General features: G+C 58.0%; 1 protein-coding gene across 1 annotated transcript; it reads left to right on the top strand.

The window, feature by feature from the left end:
* The first annotated feature begins 2,998 nt into the window (after window positions 1-2,998).
* Window positions 2,999-24,626, top strand: TAMALIN (trafficking regulator and scaffold protein tamalin). The gene is made up of 8 exons (XM_074934798.1): window positions 2,999-3,175; window positions 14,035-14,084; window positions 19,594-19,648; window positions 20,489-20,591; window positions 21,317-21,410; window positions 22,104-22,170; window positions 22,257-22,323; window positions 22,576-24,626. Exons 1-8 carry the CDS (start codon window positions 2,999-3,001, stop codon window positions 23,031-23,033), a joined length of 1,071 nt encoding a protein of 356 aa, XP_074790899.1. The 3' UTR covers window positions 23,034-24,626.
* The last annotated feature ends 1,006 nt before the right edge of the window (window positions 24,627-25,632 follow it).

A 25,632-nucleotide genomic window follows, 5' to 3' on the forward strand; every position in this document is an offset into this window, starting at 1 on the left:
GATAGGCAGCCAGGCAGGCTAGGCCTGGGTCAGTACGAAGCTGGGGAACCTCTGAGCAGCAGCCAGCGCTGCAGGAAGTGGGGCAGGGAAGATGCCAGGCAGCATGGTCCAGTGCATGGTGCTAAAGACTGGGAGTTAGATCTTGGTTCCGCTGCCCTGACTTGATGTTTGACCTTCAGCAAGTCCCCTTCTCTCTGTGAAGAGGGGATACCTGTGTTGGGAAGGTCCTTGGGCTGCTTGGCTGAAAAGCACAGCGTAAGTCTGGCAGGAGGCTTTATGAATCTAGCCCTGGCCTCCTCCCACAGGGATGTGGTAAGGCCTACGTAGTGAATGTCTGCTGAGCCCCGGGAATGAAAGGCACCACAGAAATGCAAAGGGTGTTCCCATGTCTGATCCCAGATTGGCTTTGATAACACGGCTGGTTCTACCCACTCTCCGCACTGCACAGCCCGTGCACAGGTGGGAGAGGAAACAGTGACCGCTGAGACTAGTGCTGGGGAAGCAGGAAGAGCAGCGGGGTGGTCAGCTATCATAGCCCTGGTGTCCCTTAGAAAAATCTGGGTTGGGTTCCCTCACAGGAGTCCAGGACAGCGACTAAAGCTACAGAGGTGGCAGCTCCTGTGGTTAGCTCACCAGCCTAGGTGATGGGAGACCCAGCTTCTCTTCTTGGCTGGCATTGCTTTGCTGTGTGCCCCGTGCAAGTCATTCAGACCCCGGACTTTCAGAGGTGCTGCAGATGCTCGGCATCTCTGAACACCAGGCTGCCAAGTGCTCTATGCCTCAGTTTCCCCACCTGTCCAAAAGGGGGCACATGTGCGTGTCCCCTTCACACACTATAACCCTTAATGAGGTTATACGAGTGGGCCAGCAAGTGTCCAGTTCAATGGGCGCATGCAGCTCACACCCATGTGTGCGTGTCCCGGGGGAGAACATGGCTCTGCACTTCTGTATTTCACTTCTCCTTTTTGAGGCTTCCTATAAAGACCTGTTAATGCAAGGGTCACTGTGGTTAGGCCTACGTCTGACCTGCGTAAAACAGTCACTGGCTGAGCTCGGTTTAGTGTTAAAGGAAAATGGATCTTGTGGGTAAGGCAGTGCACTGTGACACAGGGCACCTGGTTCCACTCCCAGCTCTGCCCCCGGCCTCCTGCGCACCCTTAGACCATTCACTTCATCTTTCTGGGCCTCATTTCCCCATCTGTAAAACGAATGATAACCCTCCCCTCAGCGTGGTTGGCTGTTTGGAGGTGAAGCTCTCCGGAGCAGGCGCTGTCACTCATTTTGTATTTGTGCAGCACCCGGCACAACAGGGCCCTGAGCTTGGCTGGGACCTTTATGTCCTGTAAATAATAAAAGGAAAAGCGTTAATTGACTAAGGGGCACATTCAAGTGGCCCCAAAACAAAACCCCTCTTTACAGAGGCTGGTATGAATAGAAATGAGTTAACCTGTTTGTTTGATAGACGTTCAAATGAAAGCAGTTCTATTTGGATTTAAACATTCCCTTGTAATGTTCGCTACCAAATGGTGCAGGAAGGGTGTGAAACCCTGATCTTGCAATAAGCTCTGTACCTGTGAACCCCACTCCAGGATCTGGCCCTTGGTGAATGCATGGCGACCAAATCACGACACGGACAAGCCGTTATCCATTTTCCAAGATGAAAGAAATGCACAAAGAGAAGGGGGTGCATATCACTGATGAAAAATACAGTAAATATAGGAGTTTCAAATGAGTTTAGCATTGCTGATCCGACTGTTCTAACAAGACAGTGCCTCTTTCTCTATAACTCCATGTCACGGGGGATGCCGAGAAATACACCAGCCAAGACTTTCCCCGGTGTCTAGTTTTGGGTGTCTGACTCGAGTCACCTGAAATGGACTCCTCTGAAAATCAGCTCCCTTCGAGACATATCAAGTTGGACACCTGAAGGCGCTGGTCATGGGCCCCCTTTTAATAATAAGAATTAATAATAATAAATTTAATAGTAACCTCTCTCTCTCTCTCTCTCGTATGCAGGCGTCAGCGTGTGACACCCAGGTTCTGTAACCACAGGCTGGCCCCTGGATCCTGGAGGCTGGCGCTGCAGTTCTCGGGCTGGGTTATTGTCTGTGATGTTGTCGCAGGGTGGGGAGGAACCCGGGCAAAACCCGGTCAAGTGGGCTGCTGAGCCTGGTCCAGGATCTACGATCAAGTGGACAAGGAAGCAGGTGCAGCGATGGGCGCCTGAGGTTAGCGCGTTAGGCTCTTGACCACTGAGGCTTCCACTCTGTAAGGACATGATTTTTGGCTCCCTGGCGGCGCTGAGATTCGTCTGTGCAGGGCTGAAGACCGGTAGCGCTCTTGTCCAAGAGTGCATGAGCTGCCACGTACGGGGTGTCGAGAGAGCAGCCGTGGGATCACACCCTGGCCACTGGAGTTGGATTCCTCCCCTAAATAGGAGGAAACCCGGATGGCCCAGGCTCAGGGAATAAACATGACTGCTCCCCAGCGTCTATCCTTTGCAATTGCAACCGCTATGAGGGTGGGGTTTATGTGTCTAGGGGAGGAGTTTCCTGAAGGGGGTGGAGTTTATATCCAATGGGGAGGGGTTTATGTGCCATGGGGAGGAGATTCCCTGAATGGAGGTGGGCTCCTGGGGTGGTTTCTGAGCGAGGGGCCAGCTTTACTCGCGGAAGGGGCGTGGTTTGTGAGCCACAGGGTGGAGTTTTGCTGGAGGGGGCGTGGCCTCCCAGCTTTAGAGGCGGGGCGTCCGTGGAAGGAGGCGTGGCCTCCCCCTGTATCAGGATCGCGGGTGTGATCGAAGGGGCGTGGTCTCCCCGCCCAGGGGGCGTGGCGCAGCGGGGTTCCCTGTGGAAAGGGGCGCGGCCTCTCCCTGTCGGGGCGGGGCCTGTGTGGAAGGGGGCGTGTCCCCCTCCCCGTGGGCGTGTCCTCCGGCCGCCCCGCCCCCCCCGGGCCGATATAGCCTCGTGCGCCGGCCGCCCGCGCCCCACGCCCGGCCATGACCCTGCGGCGCCTGCAGCGGCTCCAGCCCAAGGAGGAGGACGCGGCGGGGGCAGCTGCCCTGGACCCGGGCCCCGCGGGGGGCGGCCCCTTCCCGGCGCTGGGCGGCTGCCGGGCGGCCGAGATGTACCGGGCGCTGGCGGCCTCCGGGGGCACCTTGCCCCGGGCCCGTAAGGTACGGACCGGACCGGGACCGAGCGCGCCCCACGGGACAGGGACCGAGCCCCCCGGGTCCGGACCCTCCCTGCCCCCTAGGTCCCTCCCCGACCGGGGCCGCTAGGACCGGACCGGACCGGGACCGAGCGCGCCCCACGGGACAGGGACCGAGCCCCCCGGGTCCGGACCCTCCCTGCCCCCTAGGTCCCTCCCCGACCGGGGCCGCTCGGACCGGACCGGACCGGGACCGAGCGCGCCCCCCGGGACAGGGACCGAGCCCCCCGGGTCCGGACCCTCCCTGCCCCCTAGATCCCTCCCCGACCCGGGGCCGCTAGGACCGGACCGGGACCGAGCGCGCCCCCCGGGACAGGGACCGAGCCCCCCGGGTCCGGACCCTCCCTGCCCCCTAGGTCCCTCCCCGACCGGGACCGAGCGCGCCCCCCGGGACAGGGACCGAGCCCCCCGGGTCCAGACCCTCCCTGCCCCCTAGGTCCCTCCCCGACCGGGACCGAGCGCGCCCCCCGGGACAGGGACCGAGCCCCCCGGGTCCGGACCCTCCCTGCCCCCTAGGTCACTCCCCGACCGGGGCCGCTAGGACCGGACCGGGACCGAGCGCGCCCCCCGGGACAGGGACCGAGCCCCCCGGGTCCGGACCCTCCCTGCCCCCTAGATCCCTCCCCGACCGGGGCCGCTGGGTACGGACCGGACCGGGACCGAGCGCGCCCCCCTCCCCCCCGAGACAGGGACCGAGCCCCCCTGGGTCCGGACCCTCCTTGCCCCCTAGATCCCTCCCCGACCGGGACCACTAGGTATGGACCGGACCGCAACTGAGCTCCCCAGGGTCTGGATCCTCCCTGCCCCTTAGACTCCCCCCCACCCCTCCCGACTGGGCCTGAGCCCCCCAGGGTCTGGACCCTCCTGCCCCTGAGCTTCCCACCTCACCAGACCCGCTAGGTACAGACTGAACTGGGACTGACCCTCCCTGCCCTCTGGACCCTCCCTGCCCTCTGGACCCCCCACCCTCCCACCGGGCATGCAAGGTACAGACCGAACTGAGGCCAAGCTCCACCCCCCCGACTGGGACTGAGCCCCCGGGGTCCAGACCCTCCTGCCCCTGAGCCTCCCACCCCACCAGACCCGCTAGGTACAGACCAAACTGGGAGCAGGGCCAAGCCGAAACCCCCCTGGACCGAACCCTCTCTCCCCAAAGCCTCCCACCTCACTGAGCCCACTAGGTAGGGACTGACACGCTGACGCTCCCCAGTACCTCCCTGCCCTGGAGCCCACTTGCTCTGGGACCGAACCCCACCCCCACTCCTGAGCGCTCCCTCCAGGATTGGGATCGAGCCCAGACTCTCCCAGCCCCCACCCCACCAGACCCCTTAGGTACAAATGGATGCTGCCCCTGAACCTCCTACCCCACTGGGCCCACGAGCTTTGGACCAAGCCCTCCGTGACCCTCCCTGTCTTGTCTCCTCCCTGGGGTGCAGCCGGCACCTTGTGTTGTCCCAATGCGTCACCTCCCCACCCACGGTGTGTGGGATGCAGGGAAAGGCCACGGGTTCCCCTCAGCCCCCAGAGACCCGCCAGCTCTAGGGCATATCCCTCCTGTGTGTGATGCCACCCTGGCCCTATGGCACCCCCAGGGCCAGCTTCCCCTAACTGAGACTCAGCCCTCCAAGAGCATCCGGAACCCGGGGCCTGTGGTGCTGCTGGGGCCGCGGAGATGGGTGCGTTTAAATCCTCCTGCTTTAGGGTTTGAACTGACCCCAGCGGGGTGGGCATTAGGGAGGAGCAGCCTCCGCAGGGCAGGCTTCCCTGTACCTGCTCCCTACAGGCTTTCTCGCATCTTCTGAAAACAGCCGCTGCCAGGCCCTGCTGGAGATGGGACACTGGGCTAGAAGGGCCACTGCTCTGAGCGGGCAGTTCCTGGGAGCAGATGGTCAATGCAGACAACTTGTCCCCCTTGTTGATCATCAAACTCTACATGGCTGGAGTTCTGTGTAACTTGGAGAGGAGGGGATATGGGGGGGAGGGTAACTTTTTTTGCATATAAATCAGTGGCATGTTCCACTTAATGCTTATAGAGACGCTGATGGGTTAAACTCAAGATGTAAAGCTTTACAAAGATCTGATACAGTTCTGGCTCTCTGCTGGTTTCCTTCCTGCTTGCCTCTCACAGTAACAAAGGACCAGTAACAAAGGCAATGAAGAAGCTAGTTGGTTTTGCTTTTGTTATAGTCCTCTCTAGGTCATTTCGCTACCAGCTTTTCATGCCCTAGCCCAGTGCCACAATGCTTGGGTTGTAAACAATGCAGGGAATTGTTTGGGTTTAAACCTAACTTCTCACTGAAACTCTTTTTTAAAAAACAAAAACAAAAAAAACCTCATGAATTTTCCACTGACCTCTGTAAAAGCTGATTATACATGACGCTTAAGTGTGTGGCTTAAATCTGACATGACATGTTCTAGTGGGAAGAGAACACCTTAGGCTCATTATGTGGCCAGGGTCACTGAAAATTTTTACACAACATGGAGGAAAATAACTTTAAGAAACTTCGCCCCTCGTGGCCTGAGAGACGTTCTGTCTAAGGCTGTCAACTGACTTAGGCTGGTCCCTGGAAAAAAATCCTGGCATTCCATGTAAAAGGGTTGCTTCCAAAACTGGGGCTTAAGTTGGTAACTGGCTTAATCTGCTGGGCATGATGGGAGAGTAAATATTAGGGTGCTGGAAAGTGAAGTGTTTGAAATGTCTTGGTTTAAAAAGTTTTCTATGTCTTGAACCAAGTTATCAAAACTTTGCCCAGAGAGAACTGGCTGTCGGTGGGAAAGAATCATAGAATCATAGAATATCAGGGTTGGAAGGGACCCCAGAAGGTCATCTAGTCCAACCCCCTGCTCGAAGCAGGACCAATTCCCAGTTAAATCATCCCAGCCAGGGCTTTGTCAAGCCTGACCTTAAAAACCTCTAAGGAAGGAGATTCTACCACCTCCCTAGGTAACGCATTCCAGTGTTTCACCACCCTCTTAGTGAAAAAGTTTTTCCTAATATCCAATCTAAACCTCCCCCATTGCAACTTGAGACCATTACTCCTCGTTCTGTCATCTGCTACCATTGAGAACAGTCTAGAGCCATCCTCTTTGGAACCCCCTTTCAGGTAGTTGAAAGCAGCTATCAAATCCCCCCTCATTCTTCTCTTCTGCAGACTAAACAATCCCAGCTCCCTCAGCCTCTCCTCATAAGTCATGTGCTCTAGACCCCTAATCATTTTTGTTGCCCTTCGCTGGACTCTCTCCAATTTATCCACATCCTTCTTGTAGTGTGGGGCCCAAAACTGGACACAGTACTCCAGATGAGGCCTCACCAGTGTCGAATAGAGGGGAACGATCACGTCCCTCGATCTGCTCGCTATGCCCCTACTTATACATCCCAAAATGCCATTGGCCTTCTTGGCAACAAGGGCACACTGTTGACTCATATCCAGCTTCTCGTCCACTGTCACCCCAGGTCCTTTTCCGCAGAACTGCTGCCTAGCCATTCGGTCCCTAGTCTGTAGCGGTGCATTGGATTCTTCCATCCTAAGTGCAGGACCCTGCACTTATCCTTATTGAACCTCATCAGATTTCTTTTGGCCCAATCCTCCAATTTGTCTAGGTCCTTCTGTATCCTATCCCTCCCCTCCAGCGTATCTACCACTCCTCCCAGTTTAGTATCATCTGCAAATTTGCTGAGAGTGCAATCCACACCATCCTCCAGATCATTTATGAAGATATTGAACAAAACCGGCCCCAGGACCGACCCCTGGGGCACTCCACTTGACACCGGCTGCCAACTAGACATGGAGCCATTTATCACTACCCGTTGAGCCCGACAATCTAGCCAGCTTTCTACCCACCTTATAGTGCATTCATCTAGCCCATACTTCCTTAACTTGCTGACAAGAATACTGTGGGAGACCGTGTCAAAAGCTTTGCTAAAGTCAAGAAACAATACATCCACTGCTTTCCCTTCATCCACAGAACCAGTAATCTCATCATAAAAGGCGATTAGATTAGTCAGGCATGACCTTCCCTTGGTGAATCCATGCTGACTGTTCCTGATCACTTTCCTCTCATGTAAGTGCTTCAGGATTGATTCTTTGAGGACCTGCTCCATGATTTTTCCAGGGACTGAGGTGAGGCTGACTGGCCTGTAGTTCCCAGGATCCTCCTTCTTCCCTTTTTTAAAGATTGGCACTACATTAGCCTTTAAAGAAAGGGCCGAGTCGGCAGAACTACGGGAGCGTAGCCCACAGTTTGCTCTAGTGTGAGCATTCCTATCTCGTCAGCATGTATTTGTGTCAAAAGCACTTATTCAGGGCTCTGGGAGCTTGTGCACATGCTAGAAGTCATATGAGCATAGGGACAAGCATCCGTAACTCTCTCCCATCCGCCCCAAAACAGACGCTGTCTCTCACAATATAAATTGTCCCTATAATCAACTTGCCATCAACAGTTGCCTTTGATATCCCTCAACCTGTAGGGTTTTAGTCAGGTCACATCAAACCCCTTAAATTCCACCTGGAAAGGAACTGGAAGCTAGTACCTGTTTTGGAGCAATTTCCTGTGGCCAGTGCTTCAGGGGAAGCCATAAAACCCCACAACGTCCCCTAGCTGTGCAGATTTCCAAGTGACAAGCAGGGGAGGAGAAATTCCTTCCTGACCCCTGCTGGCAGCCATGGCTAGAAGCATGAGGATCGAGAACACTTATAGCGCTCACTTAAGTATTGGGACAAAGGATGCTGTTTTTCATACCCTTCCTACAGCACCAGTGCTTTGCAGGCAAAGACAGGTCCAAAGAACATGCTGACCAAGTTAGACCCAGCACAGCAAGGGAGGGGATGGGGGTTAGGATCAGAACACAGGCTGTGCTTTCAGTGTGAACACCCCTCCTTGGCTACAGTCCAGTGTTCAGTCCTCTTCTGACAGCTGTTGAAACCACTTGCTTCCCTGAGTAATATCCTCTAGCGGGGAGTTCACCGGTCAGTTATGTGCTTTTTACGGGGTGAGATGCAGGCATTGGAGCTGTGGGGCGGGGTGTGTGTGTGTGTGTGTGTGTGTGTGAGGGCATTACTGGAGAAATAAGGACTCGCTTCCTGTCCAGCTTTCCCACCCCTGTGGCTGCCTGGAAACACTCAGCTGCTGTTCACCAGGAGCTCTGAATGCCGTGCTCTTGGTGGGGCCAGTCCTCTCTCAGAGGCTACAAGTTCTTAAGCGATCAACTTTTGGGAGCGTGTGATTGGATCTTTCGGGGGTGCCTGTGATGGCACGGCAGGCTTGGCTCTGCGTGTCCGGGTGTCACGACCGCTTCAGGACATGGTGACGCAATTGTCCAGGAAGTGAGGAACATCATGAAACAATTGGTGGGGGAGACAAAGAAACAAATGACTTCTCAGGTTCCCTTTTTCAATAAGCTTTTCTCCATGAGGGTGGCTAACGTGTGTGAGGTCAGGAATAGAGCTGTGGAAGCCATGTCTAGTTGCGTTTTTGATCTCTGTGACTAAGCCACATCAGCGTAACTTGCTGAGGTGGGGAGGTGGTTTTTAGGCGCGCTCTGTCTAGTCAGACGTCAAGAGCTGCCGAAGAGCAAAGCGGATTCTCTTGTCTCCTGCCAAGACAGAAAAACTGTCGCCTAAATATGGATGCTGCACTCTCGTGCGGTTGTGGGGATCTATGTATCTGCGAAGTTATGCTGTCGTCCCCCCCCCCCCCCGGTGCCCACGTAGAAAGCTGAGTTTGCACCCCTAGCTGGGAACTCCTGTCTCACAAGCTGAACCAGTTGGAAGTGAACGATACAGACGCACCAACCTGTCGCTCAAACAGCATCTTCTCGGATTCTAGCCCCCCGGGGCGCAGGCTGCCCCTTGGTGCAGAGCTGGGCGTCGGGGCTCTCGGGTCTGCACCCAGCACTGCCGCTGACTGGCTGTGACCCTGAGTAGGGCATGTCCCCTTCACATCAGCTTCCCCCGCCGGAAAGTGGGATAATACCGCTCTGCACGTTCCTCTGGCTTCCCCTGGGTGCAGAGCGCAAGAGGAGCGGGGTGTTACTGGCGCAGGCTGCTAGTGCCAGCTCTGAGTGCTAGGCCAGGACCACTGAGCTTGCAATCTGAGCGAGGCAGATCAGACGGGATGTGCTGGGAGGCCGGCAGGAGAGAGTCACTGGAGTTTTGACTCCTGTGGCCAGGAGGGAAGGCACCCGGGAGGGCTCTGAAGGCAGCAGGTGTTGACTTGGCAGGGCAGACTGGCCCTTTTGCCTTCAGCTGGCCATGCTCTGGTCCCCCCAGAGCGTGGGAGCTCTTGGCCCTACACTCTGACTCTCTCTCTAGGACTCTGCGTGCTTTACGCACTCGTTCTTGGGTGTAACCCAGGCTCCTGGCAGCTCAAGCTGTGGGGGACGCCCCTTCCATGCTGAGCCATAGGCTGGCGCTCGGGGCACAGACAGACGTCACTCAGAAGCATTGCACAAACTTTCCTAGCCATCCCTCAAAGCAAGTGAGACTTTCAGTCTCCGAGGAAACTTCCTGAAAGTGGCTGGGGGCTAGATGGGGCGGAGGGAGGGGGAACCGAGAGGCTGGTGATGCAAAGATCTTCAGAAGAGAAGTGAATCTAGAGGCTGATGCTCTGCCAAGAAACTAAGTTAAACTAGGAAGTCATGGATGTAGCTTCTGTGGAGTTGCACTCTTAGCTTCCTGGTGGGGAGGGGTGGGGTGGAATAGTGTCCACATCAAACTTCCGGGGGGGGGGTGTCACTGCTGGAGGGGATGGCTTCATGGTCTGATCATCACGTTTGAAATGGTTGGACTTCCTGGAGCAGTGGGTTCCAAGCCCAGGAGGGCTGACTCAATGCAGAGTCCTGGAGCTGGCAGAAGGAACAGTCAGAAGGCTGCCAAAGCGCAAAGGGGACAGCAGGCCTTGTGTTGGTGCCAGAGGGAACTAGGACCTAGCAAGCATCAGCCAGAACAGGGCTTCAGTGCATCTGGGGCTTAATCCCCAGAGCACAGGGTATGTGTCCAGGGGGTTGGCTGCACAGTGCATTGGGTCTACGCCTTTGCATCCACTTAGCTCCTCAGCGCCTCTGGAGGACAGAGATGTGTGTTCTGGGCAGGTCACAGTGGGAAGACCCTGCACTTCTCTGCTTGGATGCTAATGATAACAGCCTGCCTTCCCCTGATCCTTTACCCAAATCTGCCCTCCCCCCACCCGCCCCGCACTGCTGTCCCTCCTGACACCCCTGAGCCCGCTGCACTCCAGAGGCTTGTGAGCGCTCTTGTGTGCACGGTCTGGGGTCTTCCAGGCTGAGACTCAGCTGTGCAGAAATGTGAAGAAAGCCGGATAGTGGCAAACCAGGCCCCACCCAGGTGCTGGTGCCTCCAGCCCCAGGCAGGAAACCAGCTCTGCTGGCGAGTGGATGAACCGCGTGGTTTGTTTGTGGAGCTGTCGGGAAGCAGGACCGGCGCATTTCACTTTCAAAACCTGGATTTCCATAGGAGGCGCAGAGCCATTTGCATGGTCAGTTTTGTTGTAAATTTATCAGCACCCGGCTCCTCCGAGCACAGAGCTCCCTCCCTTGTTTTGGGGAGGAGAGGGGGAGGGGATTAAATTTCCACTCTGACTCCAGCATGTCCCAGCTGGGGAGGGTAGACCTGGCAGGTGCGGCCCATCATTACCTAGGGAGGTGGTGGAATCTCCTTCTTTCGAGGTTTTTCAGGTCAGGCTTGACAAAGCCCTGGCTGGGATGATTTAGTTGGGGGTTGGTCCTGCCTTGAGCAGGGGTTTGGACTAGCTGACCTCCTGAGGTCCCTTCCAACCCGGACAGTCTGTGATTCTATGATCGTTACCCGCATGCCTGCCCAGCAGAAGTAACAGTGCCCCACCCCCAGGCCGTGGTGTCTGTCCGTGCTGCCTCGGGCTTCGTGTTGGAAGCACATGTTTGCACAAGAGCCTGTTTAATTACACGGGGCAACACCAGGTCCATGGTCGCTGCTTAATTGTTTGATTCTACCAGGGACCAAATGGGGGACCGGGGGGCGGGGGGGGGAGATTTTATCCTTGGAGATAGAGCAGCAGCTCCCAGCTGGCTGCCGTCTGAAGCTGCCTCGCTCTGCTCCACTCAGGAAGGGCTGTGGCCAGGCCTCTGGAGTATTTATTTATTCTCTGTGCTCTTTCCTCCCGTGGTGCAGGAGCTTGGCTAATCTGGCGGCTGCAGGGACTCCCTGGGCTTCAGCTGGCTGGCCGGCTCGCATCTTAGCGGCGTCCCCGACCAGGCTGGCTGTGCGTACGCGTCCTGCCCGCTAGCACCACGGAATTGGCCAGGGTGGCATTCGGCAGGTGGCAGCCCGGCCCGCGGAGCCCGTGGGCAGCCCTTCTCTCTGACCCGGCCTTAGGAAGGAAGATGAGCCTGACTTGCGAGGGCAGGGTGCTAAGTGGGAGAGGTACGCTGGGCTGACGGTGCAGTCGAGCTGCGGGGGAAGATGGAGGCTTTGGCTGGCGATCCGGGGAGCTTGGGGCAACGTTCTAGCCCAGTGTTTATTTTCAAACCAAATTCCACTTGTGCGGGGCGGCTGGGCTTTTCAAAGGCAGTTTAATAAAAACCTGCTGTCTGCTTTGTGGCCGCTGCGAGCGGGGATCGGGTTGAACCAAAGAGCAGCAAAAAAAGACACTTGGTGACAAAGCCCCGTCTTTATAGTCGGCCGCTGTTTGTGCCTCGGCCGAGATGTCTGAAATTCTCACGGCTGACTATGAAGTGGGTTCTGGGGCCGCCCACCTCTGGGGGGTCCATTTATACTAATTCTTCTGCCTTGCCACTGCCTCCCGTCAGGCGTTGGTTCCCCGTTTTTTAAATGACCAACAATGAGGGGGATTGTTGAATTTTGCATTAAAAATCTGACTTTGGAGTAAAACAAAGAGGGCTTTCTGTCCGCGGGGCTTTTGTCTTCCAGCCCCACAAAGCACTTGCCATGGCACGCCATGTACAGAACGTGACAGGATCCAGCGATTCCGTTTGACGTCAGAAAGGGGGACAAGTGTTAAACAGATGCAAGCTCCAGCTTAAATCAAAGCATGATTCGATCTGTCCCCTGGCCTGGTGGGGTCTGCTTGCGGCCAGAGCAGGCCTGCTGTTTGTCCTCTGTAGCACATCTCGTTCCCAAGTGCTTCACGAACGGTGTCAAGGCGTCACTTGCTCCGCTGCCAAAATGCAGCTGCGTCTGGGGTGACGTGCAGCCACTGTTGAAATGACCCATCCACCCTGCACATTCAGGAGCCCAGTGCACCATTTCCCTGCAGGCAGGACTAGGAAAGCTGGTGTGGGGGGCGGGTAATTGCCCAGCTAAAATTTCCCGAGGTTGCTGTCCCTCTCACGAAGAGGGACAATGGGATCTGAAAGCGCCGTGGGACTTTGGTGTCTCCTCTCACGCAAAGGGCAGCGCCCCCTGCCGTGAGATCTGCTCCCTAGCATCGGGCTGGGGCGGGAATGGAGCCAGGACGCGGCTGGCTTGACGCCGCCTGGGGCTGTTGGCAGGTCTCGCAGTGCCTGGGCTGGATGCTGTGAGATGCTGGCAGGTTGCAGGCTCGGGCAGTGCCTGCAGAGTTCGGGGTCCGTGTGCCCTTCCGGAAGAGACCCCCGGCTGGGTCAGCTGACTCCAGTTCCACTGCAATGTTCGGTCCTGCAGCTTATCAGGGTCAGGCCCTGGCTTTGAAACCCTGAGAGGGCCTGGGGCAGAGAGCCTGGGCTCCAGCCCCTGGGTCTGCACTGCCCCGTCCGGTGCCGCAGCCAGAGCCCCACGGGCCGGCGTCAGCTGACCTGGGCTCAGAGACTCGGCGCTGCAGGGTTCTCTTGTGGCGCTGGGTGGCTGATTTCAGGAGTAAATAGCTGTCTTGTCCTGTTGTTGCAGCCTGGCGCTCCCCATTGGGGCAGCCGCCAAGGGGCTCCCCTGGCCACAGAGCGGGAGGCAGATGCTGGAGGGCCGGGGGCTCCACATTGGGAGGGGTCTTAAAACACCTGCTTGAGCTGGGCAGTGTCTGCTGGTGCCCGTCTGGGACGTAGCAGCTGGGCAGGGGGTGGCTGCCTGACCCTGAAGGGCTCCAAAGGGGCAGAGCCCGGCCCCTCTTCCCAATGCCCCTCGAGCCCTTTCTAAGGGCCCGCCGGAGCTGCGGGGGGAGGCAGATTTTACACTTGGTTGTGCCGGACGCTGGTGCACCGATTGTGCCCTGGCGAATCTGTGGTTTGGGAAAAGGCGGGGCGCAGGGGAGCCATTTTGGTGGCCCTGGGTAGAGGTGAGCTCTGCCCGGGTCCCCTGGGTACACGGAGACGTGTCACAGCGCGGAACCTGACTGTATGCTGGGTGGCAGCCCTGTGGGAAGGCAGAACCTGCCGCCCCTCCCTCCACATTCACACGTGCCCTGCAGCTAGGGCCCGGGATGGCATTGGCTCTCCATCTGGCAGTTGGGATCCCTGGGGCCTGGCCCAGCCATTGACTCGCTTTGTGACTGGCGGGCTGGGTCAGACCTGAGGGTCCCTCCAGTCCCGTGTCCTGGCTCCAGCAGGGGTCAACAAGACTGAGCTCATCCCCCGGCTTGCTGGGCTTTATATCCCTGCCACGCTGTTAGCCGTGATCGCTGGGCCAGGTCACTCCCTCTCTGCCTAGCTGCCTTCCCCGGGGGCAGGGAAGCGGGGTTAGGGGGCTCAGGTGCTATGGAAGGGTCACGTGCTCTGTCGCCTGGCAGTTCTGCAGCAACGCTCTGGGGTCCCGTGGCAGAAGTGTCTGCGATTGCACGACGAGCGCAGGGGGGAAGGGATCGGCCTGTCTAACGTTGCTCTGTTTTCTCACTCTCTCCTAGGGCTCTGGATTCCGATGGAAACCGCTGAGCCAGTCCCCGGAGCAGCACCGGTAAGCCACACTGCTTCCTTAGCCCAAACAATAACCGGGGCCAGCAAAAGTCTCTTCTGACCTCTGAGCACAGCAGCCTAGAGCGCCCGCTTCGGGGAGCTCGTCCCGTTGGCGGAGGAGCGGTGCCACGCTCCTTCCCCCTCTCCCAGCCAGAGCAGCCTCTGGCTACTCGTTAGCATCTCGACAGGCTCATAAAAAGCAGCCTCTGGTTTCTGATCAGCTCTTGGGTGTCAGCCGTTAACAGTCAAGGGCACTTCCCCCGGTTGTGGCTGTGTTGGCAGGTGGTGCCCACTCCTCAGATCAGGCATGCAAACCAGCTTGTGGTCTGTGGGGCTGGGGCTGGGCCAGGGCAGGGGGTAAGGGGAACAACCCCATGGTGGCCTGCCGGCAAGGGAGGGAGGCTAATTGTGTGGTATTTATTAAAAAAAACAAAAAAACAAACCCAACAGCAAAACAAAAAAAACCCAGCCTAATATCAGAGAAGTTTCCTGAATTCCTAAAGCTTCAGGGAAGTTTAAATGTTCCCTCTGCGCCCCAAACGCAGCTGCACTGGGCTCGGGCAGGAACGCTAGTTCCTTCCGTGCTCTGAACCCCTGGGAACAGGCCAAGCCGAGTGGGGATGCCAGGAGTGAACCAGCATTGGGCTGCAAAGTCAATTAGTGCCTCAGAAGCGTTCCATTTGTAACTAGCTCCCCTGGCTAGGGGCAGGTGGATGTGCTAAGGGGCCATTGGGGCTGGGGACCAACATGTAGCTTGGCCTTGTGGGAGTTCATAGAATCATAGGACTGGAAGGGACCTTGAGAGGTCATCTAGTCCAGTTCCCTGCACTCGTGGCAGGACTACATATTATCTAGACCATCCCTGACAGGTGTTTGTCCAACCTGCTCTTAAAAATCCCCCAAGATGGAGATTCCACAACTGCCCTAGGCAATTTATTCCAGTGCTTAACCACCCTGACAGTTAAGAAGCTTTTCCTAACGTCCAGCCTGAACCGCCCTTGCTGCAATTTAAGCCCATTGCTTCTTGACTATCCTCAGAGGTTAAGAACAACAATTTTTCTCCCTCCTCCTTGTAACAACCTTCTATGTACTTGAAAACTGTTATCATGTCCCCTCTGTCCTCTTTTCCAGACTAAACAAACCCAATTTTTTCAATCTTCCCTCATAGGTCATGTTTTCTGGACCTTTAATCATTTTTGTTGCTCTTCTCTGGACTCTCTCCAATTTGTCCACATCCTTCCTGAAATGTGGGGCCCAGAACTGGACACAATACTCCAGTTGAGGCCTAATCAGCGCAGAGTAGAGCGGAAGAATTGCTTCTCATGTCTTGCTCACAACACTCCTGCTAATACATCCCAGAATGATGTTTGCTTTTTTTGCAACAGCGGTACACTGTTGACTCATATTTAGCTTGTGATGCACTATGACCCCCAGCTCCCTTTCTGCAGTACTCCTTCCTAGGCAGTCATTTCCCATTTTGTATGCGTGCACCTGACTGTTCCTTCCTAAGTGGAGTACTTTGCACTTGTCCTTATTCAGTTTCGTCCTATTTAGTTCAGACCATTTCTCCAAAGTGTACTCTGTATGCCATTATCTCAATCAGTGATGAAGATATTGAACAGAACCGGACCCAGAACTGATCCCAGTGGGACGCCACCTGTTATTCTCTTCCAGCTTGACTGTGAGCTACTGATAACTACTGTCTGGGAACGATTTTCCAACCAGTTTTGCTCCCACCTTATAGTAGCTCCATCTAGGTTGTATTTCCCTAGTTTGTTTGAGAAGGTCGTGCGAGACCGTATCAAAAGCCTTACTAAAGTCAAGATATAGCACATCTCCCGCTTCCCCCCATCCATGAGGCTTGTTACCCTGTCAAAGAAAACTAGCGGTTGGTTTGACACAATTTGTTTGTGACGAATCCATGCTGACTGTTACTTATCACCTCATTATCTTCTAGGTGTTTTGCAAATTGATTGCTTAATTATTTGCTCCATTCTCTTTCCGGGTACGGAAGTTAAGCGGACGGGTCTGTAATTCCCTGGGTTGTCCTTATTTCCCTTTTTATAGATGGGCACTATATTTGCCCTTTTCCAGTCTTCTGGAATGTCTCCCATCTTCCATGACTTCTCAGAGATCATTGCTAATGGCTCAGATATCTCCTCAGTCAGCTCCTTAAGTATTCTAGGATGCATTTCATCAGGCCCTGGTGATTTGAAGACATCTAACTTGTCTAAGTAATTTTTGACTTGTTCTTTCCCTATTTTAGACTCTGATCCTACCTCATTCTCACTGGCATTCACTATGTTAGACATCCAGTCGCCACCAACCTTCTTGGTGAAAACCGAAACAAAGAAGACATGAAGCACCTCTGCCATTTCCACATTTTCTGTTGTTGTCTTTCCCCCCTCATTGAGTAATGGGCCTACTCTGTCCTTGGTCTTCCTCTTGCGTCAATGTATTTGTAGAATGTTTCCTTGTTACCCTTTATGTCCCTAGCTAGATTGATCTCATTTTGTGCCCTGGCCTTTCTAATTTTGTTCCTTTCTAATGTTTGTTTATATTCATCCTTTGTAATTTGACCGAGTTTCCACTTTTTGTAGGACTCTTTTGAGCTTTAGATCACTGAAGAGCTCCTGGTTAAGCCAGGGTGGTCTCTTGCCATACTTCCTATCTTCTCTACGCAGTGGGATAGTTCTGCACACCAAGGTGTTGGAAAGGTCTGCAGTCAGCAAGGGATCAGAGCACACAGGGTGGGGGCCTTGCAGGGCCGAGGACCTGACTGTCAGAGGATCTGAACACCCTCCACAGGGTGGGTCCCCAGCATGCCCAGAAATCCATCCTGCATCGTAAAACCAAGGCTGCGTGCCAGGAAAACCCATTAACCCTTTGGGCTCCGGGCACAAACCTGCTGAAAAGCCCCAGAGGCTGCAGCTCCTCTCGGAGTGCTGGATTTGCTCACTCGCTGGCTTTTATCTCAGGCTTCCTGGGGTTTCAGGGTGACCATTCACCACTCAGTCCCACCAGGTTGGAAGCTGCAAGCTCTGCTCAGGACTGGGCCTTTAGCAAGGCCGTGACAGCAATGACCGAGTTGCAGGAGCATGTGTTTGAACCACAAAGAGGAGTCTATAAATAAAGGCTATTTTGAGCAGTTAGCCATGGCAGGTGATTGCGTGGGGGCAGGGGGAAATGATGAATTTTCTTTACCAGAGGGTGAAATTCTCCCAAGTTAAATAAGACCCATTATGAGCCAGATGAGTGGCTGGGGGCCCTCTAGCGGAGCTTGTTAAGTACCCGCATGGGGCAGGCATGACACATCGCACACGAGACTGTCAATGGCCTCTGGAACGCCAGCAGCCTGATGGTGTGGGGATCCTTTCCCTCTGCAAGGCTGACACCAGAGCTGGGAAAGGGCCCCTCAGATTTTGTGCTGGCGCCGGCTGCTGCTGTCCTGCCTGGTCAGTGCAAACTGGGTGTGTGATGGGGGCTTTTCCCCTCCTAGGACTCTGGCTCCTGCCATTGCAGGGGCTGGGCTCTGGCCCAGGGAGGTCTCTCCTCTCCAGCCTCTGTGGTGCATGTAAGAGAAATTCAAAGCCGGCTTTAATTATCCAAGTGCCAGAAGGATCCAGCTGGCAGCTGAGTCACTGTCTCTCGCACATGGACTCTTTTGAGAGGGCTTTGGAAAAATCCCAGCCCTCGGCCCCTCAGCGTGGAGTCCTGCTGGAGCGTGAGGTGGTGCTTGGGACCTGATTTGTCCCAGGCTGCAAACCGGCTGTACACAGTGGTGTCCTAACTCACCCCATGCGACCCCCCCCAGACTTGCTGCTTCCCAGGCGCTCGGGCTGTCCCCTCGGTGGGGCTGGCGTGGCCGTTGGCTAGAGTCAATGGGATGGCTGGAAGTGCAGCTCTTTTCCTGCCAGCTACACATGGGAAAAGCTGCATCCCCTTCGGGAAGGGGCGCCTGGGGTTAATTCTGAACTGAAGGGCTTGTCTGCACTAGGAGCCTGGGAATCTCTGCTGGCGACGCAGAGCCGCTGGCTTTAAAGCGGGGCTTGCAGCTGGGTTACATGTCTGCACTGGGAGCCCAGACACGGGGGGGTCTGTTACCCTCGTGCGAGTGGTGCTTTACCCTCATAAACGTGTAACACTAGTGTAGTGTCAAAACCGGGGGGTTGCCCTAATAGCTATGCTGGAGCAGAGATCCCGAGGGCCCCAGACAAGCCGCTTCCTGGGGAAAGTAAAACCGATCACAGCCCCGATGTTTTGGGTGCCGGAAATGGGACCAGCGGAAACCTGCCATCAATCCAGGCTCCTTCCAGCGGAGACTAGGATGGTAACCCTTGGGCAGCACGTGGGGGCGCAGGGCTTGTGAGCCATCCCATGTCATGTCCTCCAAGGCTTTCTGACAGGGCTGCACCACTGTCCCCATTTTCAGTGGGGGGGGGCGGGACATGAGGTGCAGAGAGGTTAAGGGACACTCCCAAGTTCACAGCACCAGGTAGTGTCAGACTCGGTTTCCTGACAGCAGCGATGATCCTCGGTGCTCCTCCAGGTTTGCCGATAGTTCCTTTATCTCTGCGCCCCCTGACGCCCCGGAGAAGGCCCATGACTCACACTGAATCTCGGGCGGGAGGTGTTCTGCAAAGGCTTAATTCAGTGAAAACGCTGAAGCAGCTGCTTGGCCAAGGGGCACGACGCGCTTTCCTGCCGCCTGCCTGCCTGCATTGTTCTGGAGCACGGGAATAAACCCCTTTGGGGCGTAATCGCTGAGCTGCGGGCAGGAGACGCTTACGCAGCTTGTTAAATAACACGCTTCGGGGAGGGGCGGGACCAGCCCGCGGGCAGCTGTGAAACGGGGTGGCCTGCGGGGTGGGGCCTGAGGCTTGGGACACAGAGCCCGGTAGGGAGAGTCAGGGTGGATTCCCCTTTCGTGGTGGGGGGGTGGGGTTCAGCTCTGGGTCGGGCCGACGCTGAAGTAATCACATCTGTGTCGCTGTCTCTTCCCCCTCCTGCCCCTTGCTGGGGAAGCTGCACAATTAAACTTGGCTCTGGCCTCAAATAGATCATTCCTGCTTTAAACCCGGGAGCTGGGACTCCTGGGTTCTAGCCCCAGCTCTTGGAGGGATTGCAGTCCAGTGCCTGGAGCAGGGGGACCAAGAGCTAGGACTCCGGGGTCCTTGTCCTGGCTCTGTTACTGGCCTGCTGTTTAACCTTGGGCAAGTCACTTAACCCTTCTGTGCCTCAGGCCCTGGCTCAAGGCCCCTGGGGGAGAGGAAGCGTCACTGGGATTTGAACCCGCTTTGTGACAAGGGGGGTTGAGTTTGGTAGCTGTGCTCCATGCCAGCGAGACGCCGCTGGGGGACGGGGGGATATCCCCGGTGCTGCAGTGAACAGTAGCAGTGACACGGGTGAGATGCTGCCCTGGGCGCCGTGGCTCCGTTCTGGGCACATGGCCTTGGGCGGGGCGGAACTGGGAGTATCAGGCCGCTGCTGATGGCCCGTTCTCTCCCCAGGAAGGTGATCACGCTGGAGAAGGAGGCAGAGGAGACGTTTGGATTTGAGATCCAGGTGAGTGCCCTCCCTGAGGGCAGAGAAATCAGCTGGCACTCGCTCTAAGAAAACCGACCTGAAGTGGGATTCGGATCATGGTTCTACCAGGCAGCGCTGGCCAGGCAGGCCCCCTGGGGACCAAAGGCTGCCTCTCCTAGCTGCCACTCCTCCCGGCTGGTTGTGCCGGGGGCCGGCTGGTGCGCCGCACGGCCCAGTGTAGGCGTCCCAGCCCCAGTGGAGCGGTGCGCAGCCGTTCAGGGCTCTCAGGCACGGGGGTGGGGTTGCCCTGTGGCTGTGGTCGGCTGTTGCCGGCAGCGCTGCTCCCCAGAGCAGTAGCACGCTCGCGGGGCGGAGGAGCTGCCCTGGTTTCAGCGATTTCAGACCAGACCTTGCTCTGCATTTACAGTATTTTTAAACTGCTTCCGAGCCGGAGTTTATTTTTAGCAGCGATGATGCCGAAGTTACAGAAACCGCCCCCGACTCAGTCACGGTTCAGATGGCGGGAGGGGGCCGGCAGCTCACGCAAAGCAGCCATCTGGAGCGGGCTGGGTTTGGGGGCCCATGTGGGGGCCCCCGTCGCTGGGCGTTGCTAAGCACTATGCAAATGGTGGTTAAATACGGATCGTTGGGGGGGTGGCTCCTGACGTGCGGGAGGCTGGCGCAGGGATGCGGAGCTGGGGGAGGCAGCGTAGGCAGCCCCTGGATCCTCAGCTGTAGCGGAGACCTGGGGAGGGAACGCGGCGCTGGGAGATGGATGGTGCTAACCTCGGGGCTGGAGGCTTCCCGTGTATCTAGCCGGCCAGCCAGTGCTCGCTCAGCCCTTCCCACTAACAAACTGGCAGCGGCTGCTCATTCCAGACCTATGGACTCCACCACCAAGACCAGAACAGCGTGGAAATGTTCACCTTTGTCTGCCGGGTCCACGAGGGGAGCCCAGCCCAGTTAGCAGGGCTCATACCCGGTAAGTGCATCGCGGCAGCTCCCCGGGGCTCGGTCCCCATCTCACACACCGGGGCGGGACGAGGTCTGGAGGTTGGGGAGGCCAGCCCATGATTGCACGGGGGGCCTGTCAGAGCCAGGGGTAGGACCAAGGCATCCAGCGGGCTGAGGGACCCAGGCGTCCTGGCTTCCAGGGGCAGGTGTGAGGGGGAAGTCACAAGCGCTGCCCTTTGCAATCGCTCCTGTTTGCACGCAGTCTCCCCCGCCTTATCATGTCACCACACATGCCACTGCCCGGTGCAGCCCAGCGCAGGAAGTGACTTCTGCAAACTTCACTGGGGCATGGGGCCCTCCAGGAGCAGACAGGTTGGGGTGCGGCAGCCCTGAGCTCTGCCATGGGCTGGTTCTTGTGAAGCTCCCGGCCAGCCAGATTCCAGCTGGAAACCAGGACTCCTGGGTTCTGTCCCTGGCCCGGGGAAGGGGTTGGGGGCTCGTCGTTAGAGCTGTGGTGGCCGGGAGCCAGGACTGTGGGTTCTTGTCCAGTTGTGCCCTGAGTTTAATCTGGGGAAAGTCCCTTCTGTGCCGTGTGGCTCAGGCTGCCCTGCCCCCTTTGTGCAGAGCTCGGGGTTAGTGTGGGAGGAGGGCTGGGAAGGGTGCAGCTGCGTCAGCCAGTCCCCTGCGGGGGCACCGAGCTGAGGTTCGTGCCCATAGGCGTGGGCGGCTCTAAGTGCTCTGTCTGCTTCGCAGGAGACACCGTCACCACGGTGAACGGGCTGAACGTGGAGGGCGTCCGACACCGCGAGATCGTGGAAATCATCAAGGCCTCTGGGAACGTGCTCAGGTGAGATGCCTGCAGCCGCCCCGGGGAGCGGGAGAGCTGGGGCTGCATTTCCCGTGCTCCATGTGGGAGGTGGGGATCCACTGCCCCAGTGCTCTGGAGCCTGGCTGGTTTGTCCCGGAGGTGGGGCCGGGCAGGCGGAAGCAGCCAGTGCTCACGGGAACCGGCTTCCTCAGAAAATAACCCCTGCCTCAGAGGGACTGGGGGCTGCCCTGGTGCGGCCTGGCTCCCGGAGCCAAGCAGCTTGCTTAGAGCAGCTCCTGCTCATCCCCCACTGGCTGGGGGGGCTCGTAGCCAGGGGGGACAGGCCACCTTTGGAGTGCCCCTGGCTGCGAGGGAGCCTGCTCCAGCTCCGACCCCTTTGCCTGGTAACGAGCCAAAATGAAGGCTCCTTCCCCTCTGCTGCGGGACTTTGTCAGGCCCAGCTCAGCCCCAGGCCCCTGCTGCCAGGGGGCAGGAGGTGGATGAGCTGGTCCCAGGACAGCCCAAGGACCCCACCTGGCGAGGTGGTTTCCTGTGCTGGCCTGAACTCCGGAGAGCTGAAAAAACATCCAATGACCCTTTGCTGCCGGGGTTTGGGGGGGTGTCTTCAGAGAACACCCCCTTTGTCTTGGGGGGGGGAGTTGGCAGGGGGACCCCCTTTCTCCAGGGGGGCTGCGATTCGGTTGATCGCTACCAGAAGCTTGTCTCTTGCAGGCTGGAGACGCTGTACGGGACGTCCATCCGGAGAGCGGAGCTGGAGGCTCGGCTGCAGTACCTAAAGGTGAGGCCGTGACCTGGAGTGAGCGACCCGCCCGTCTGCAGCCAGGTCCCTGCCGGGCGGCTCTAACTGGCCTGTCTGTCTTGCAGCAAAGCCTGTATGAGAAGTGGGGGGAGTACCGCTCGCTGATGGTCCAGGAGCAGAGGCTGGTGCGTGGTGAGTGGGGGCGCTGGGCTGCGGGTGCGTGTTTTGCTGTGGGAGTGGAAAGCAGCTGGAGCGGGGTGGGAACCTCCCCTTTCTCACACCCAGAGTGCTGGCTAAACGGGACCATCTGGGAACTGCTGGGACCAGTCGGGGAGGGGACTAGTCTGGTGGCCGAGTCCCCGAATCTCTTGCCTGGCTCCTGGGCTGGCCGCTGCGCTGTGCGTCCCAGCGCCTGGCCTGTTCTAACGCCCCTCGTCCCCCCAGGGATCGTGGTGAAAGACCCCAGTATCTACGACACGCTGGAATCCGTCCGCTCCTGCCTGCACGGCGCTGCGCTCGCGAGCGGCTCCGTCTCCTTCGGGAAGATGCTGTCGGACGCGGGCAGCACGTCCAGCTGCGTCAGCACCGCCACCGAGGAGAGCGAGGACTCTGTCTACCAGACCTGCTTCTTCGACTCGGCCGATTCCCTGGATGGGCACCCTGGGCGGGACGGGGGCAGCGCCCCCCCAGCCCTCTCCCAGCGCCGGCCCGCCCTGACCCGCAGCGCCAGCGTCAAGTGCAGCAGCAACGGGGCCGTGGGCCACTTCTGGGAGAGGCCAGGTGACCAAAAGAACTGCGCGGTCACGCCCCGCAAGAGCAAACACACCAGCTTCCGGAAGCGGCTCCTCAAGTTCATCCCAGGACTGAACCGCTCTCTGGAGGAGGAGGAGAGCCACCTGTAGGGGGCGCTGGCTGCCGGGGTGGGGGCACAGAGGCCACGGGGGGCCACCAAGTGGCCAAGTTTTAAGAAGTTTGGGTGGTTTATTTATTTATTTATTTATTATCCCGGTTGGTGCCGGCGCCCTGGCAGAGCGTGGGGCCAGGGCCTGGGTTTCAGTGCTGGGGGGGGGAGGCTCTGCTGTGAAGGGCAGAGGGGATTTTCGCTCTTCCTCCCCCACCCCCGAAGGAGAAACACATAAGGGGATGGGGGGACAGCAGGAGCTGGATCTAGCCCCAGCGGCAGCCTGGGTGCCTGCTCATGGGAACTGCTGGAGGAGGGAGCTGGGACCCTCTGCGTGATTAGGGGTGATTTTTCAGGTGTCCTGGGGGAATGGGCCCTTTGCTTCCAGGCCTCATGTGACCAAACCCCTCCAGTAGCTGGGGGGAGTGGATGCGCTGATGGGTCAGAGCCTGTTTGAGGCTGCGTCAAAACAAGCTCTGCCCTGAGGCCGGTACCATCGGCAGGGAGGCTGCGGGAGCAGAGAGCAATTGTTCCTTCCCCAGGCAGCGCCTCCAGCATGAGGCGTGGGAGAGGCTGGCCGTGCCCCTGCCCTGTGTCTCCAGGGGGCCAGGACTGTCCCGGGAAGAGAGGGATCCTGGTGCTACCCCAGAGGCTCGCAGCAGCTGTGACAAGTGCTCCGAACGGAGCCGTAGCCAGAGGGATCTCGGAGCAGGCAGCCCCTTCCCCTGACGCAGCGGGGAGCGTCCTGGCCCGGAAAGGTGGGGGTCCCCCCCACTGCTTTCCCCTGGAAGGCAGCCAGCAGCTCTGCTCTGTTCCAGCCACATCCTCCTCCTGTCTCTGCAGCGTCAGGGCTCTGCGTGACTTCCTGCAAAGTCTGGTGCTCTTGTCAGCCCCATTTCTGGCACTGGCTCCCGGCCCAAAGGTGACTGAACCGTGGGGCTGTCCGTGTCTCTCCACCACGCCGCTCGGCCTGGTGACGCATTAGGCCTGTGATGGAAGGTCCCTTTGTAACCTCCTGACGCCAGCAGACCTGCTCGTCACTCTGAGACCGCGGTGCAGAGGCTGTCGCGTGGCCGGGCGAGAGCGCTCGGGCTGCTGAGCACCCTGTGGGATCAGACCCTGGGGATGGCTGGCCCAGAGGCGAGCTAGCATCTTACTGGGGCGTGTCCACTCTCTGGGACGAGGAGTCAGCGCGAATGGACAGCCCTGGCCTGGAAGCAGGATGGGGTTGTATGGCCGAGGGTGACTCCATGTTCTTCTGACTTGCAGCCCTTCAGGAAACGGCTTTACGTCTCCATCCTCGTGCTCAGTCCCTCTTGCAGGGGGAGGGGAGAGAAATTGGTTCCACGGAGCAGAGGGGAACTTCCCAGCAAAGCTGGTTCTTATCTCAGGAAATAGCCACGGAAGAGGGTGGCTCAGCAAGTGAGGGCTCCCCGCTGGACGGAGCCCCCACCCCCCAAGCCGCAGTAGACAGCAGAGCGGGGCAGGGCTGCGGCTGGACACGGGTGTGGTCAGCTGTGGTGGGGGGAGGTGTGAGGTTTTGTATGGACACGGATGTCGCCGTTAAAATGCTTGGCACGGATTCTGATCAATACAAGGAGACTGTTTTGCATCCGCGTGTGGCTGTCGTACTTTCACCTTGGATCGCTCGCTTCCAGAGATGGGGAAGCCTTTGTGTCCCCGAGGGGGATGGGGTGGGTCAGGGGAGCGGGGAGGCGAAAGGACGCTCCCCTGGGGTCAGTGGCAGACCTGGCTCTGGAACCCAGGCGTCCGGACTCCCAGCCCCATGCACCTTGCATGGGCTGAGTGGCTCAGAGGATGTCTCCATTAAGCTCCTCTGTTAACCCCCCCATGAGTGTCTGTGTCTATGGGGGCCACGCTTTGCCCTTGGGTGAGCTCTCTCCAGCACAGCCACACCCCCTCACTGGGGGGCAAAGGGGGATGGGAACTGACCACGTGCAGCAGCCCTTGCCCGCACTGTAAATGGAATCAATTGGGGGCGGATCCTGCTGATCAGGACAGGCTTCCTCCTACTGTCAGTGGGGTCTGCTCCCCGAATTCCCAGCCTGCAGGTGCCTCAGGCCAGCCCCTTGCTGGGAGCTGCTCTCCTCCAGCTCTGCCTGGAGCCGGGAGGGAGTCCCAGTGTTCCTGTGGCTAACGGGCTAATTGCATGTGAGCCGTGCCCTAAAATAGCCCTGCATCCACGGCAGGGAGTGGACTCTGGGGAGGTCATCCCATCACCATGGGGCTGCAAGCCAGCCCTGCGCCCAGCTGGACACAGGCGAGGCCGCTCCAGCTCCCGGACGGGGGTTCCACGGGGCTAGTGACGTGCAGGAGGGTGGGCGCAGACCTGGGGGGGGGGTGACGGGTGGTAACAAGGACGCTGCTCCTGCTTCTAGGGCCTGGCTGAAAGCCGAGCTCCACGGGCCCGGGTGCTGCAGTCAGGCCCTGCCCCAGTGAGCTCCAGTCTGAACGGACGAAGGGGGGGATAACCCCCTCGCGTCCAGGTGGGGAACTGAGCAGCTCGCCCAGGGTCACACCTGGAGACTGGGAGTCGATTCTGGATCGGAGCGCCAGTCCCTGAGGCAGCAGGCGGAAGA

The sequence above is a fragment of the Natator depressus genome, chromosome 20, assembly GCF_965152275.1.
Source record: "Natator depressus isolate rNatDep1 chromosome 20, rNatDep2.hap1, whole genome shotgun sequence".
Taxonomy (NCBI): domain Eukaryota; kingdom Metazoa; phylum Chordata; order Testudines; family Cheloniidae; genus Natator; species Natator depressus.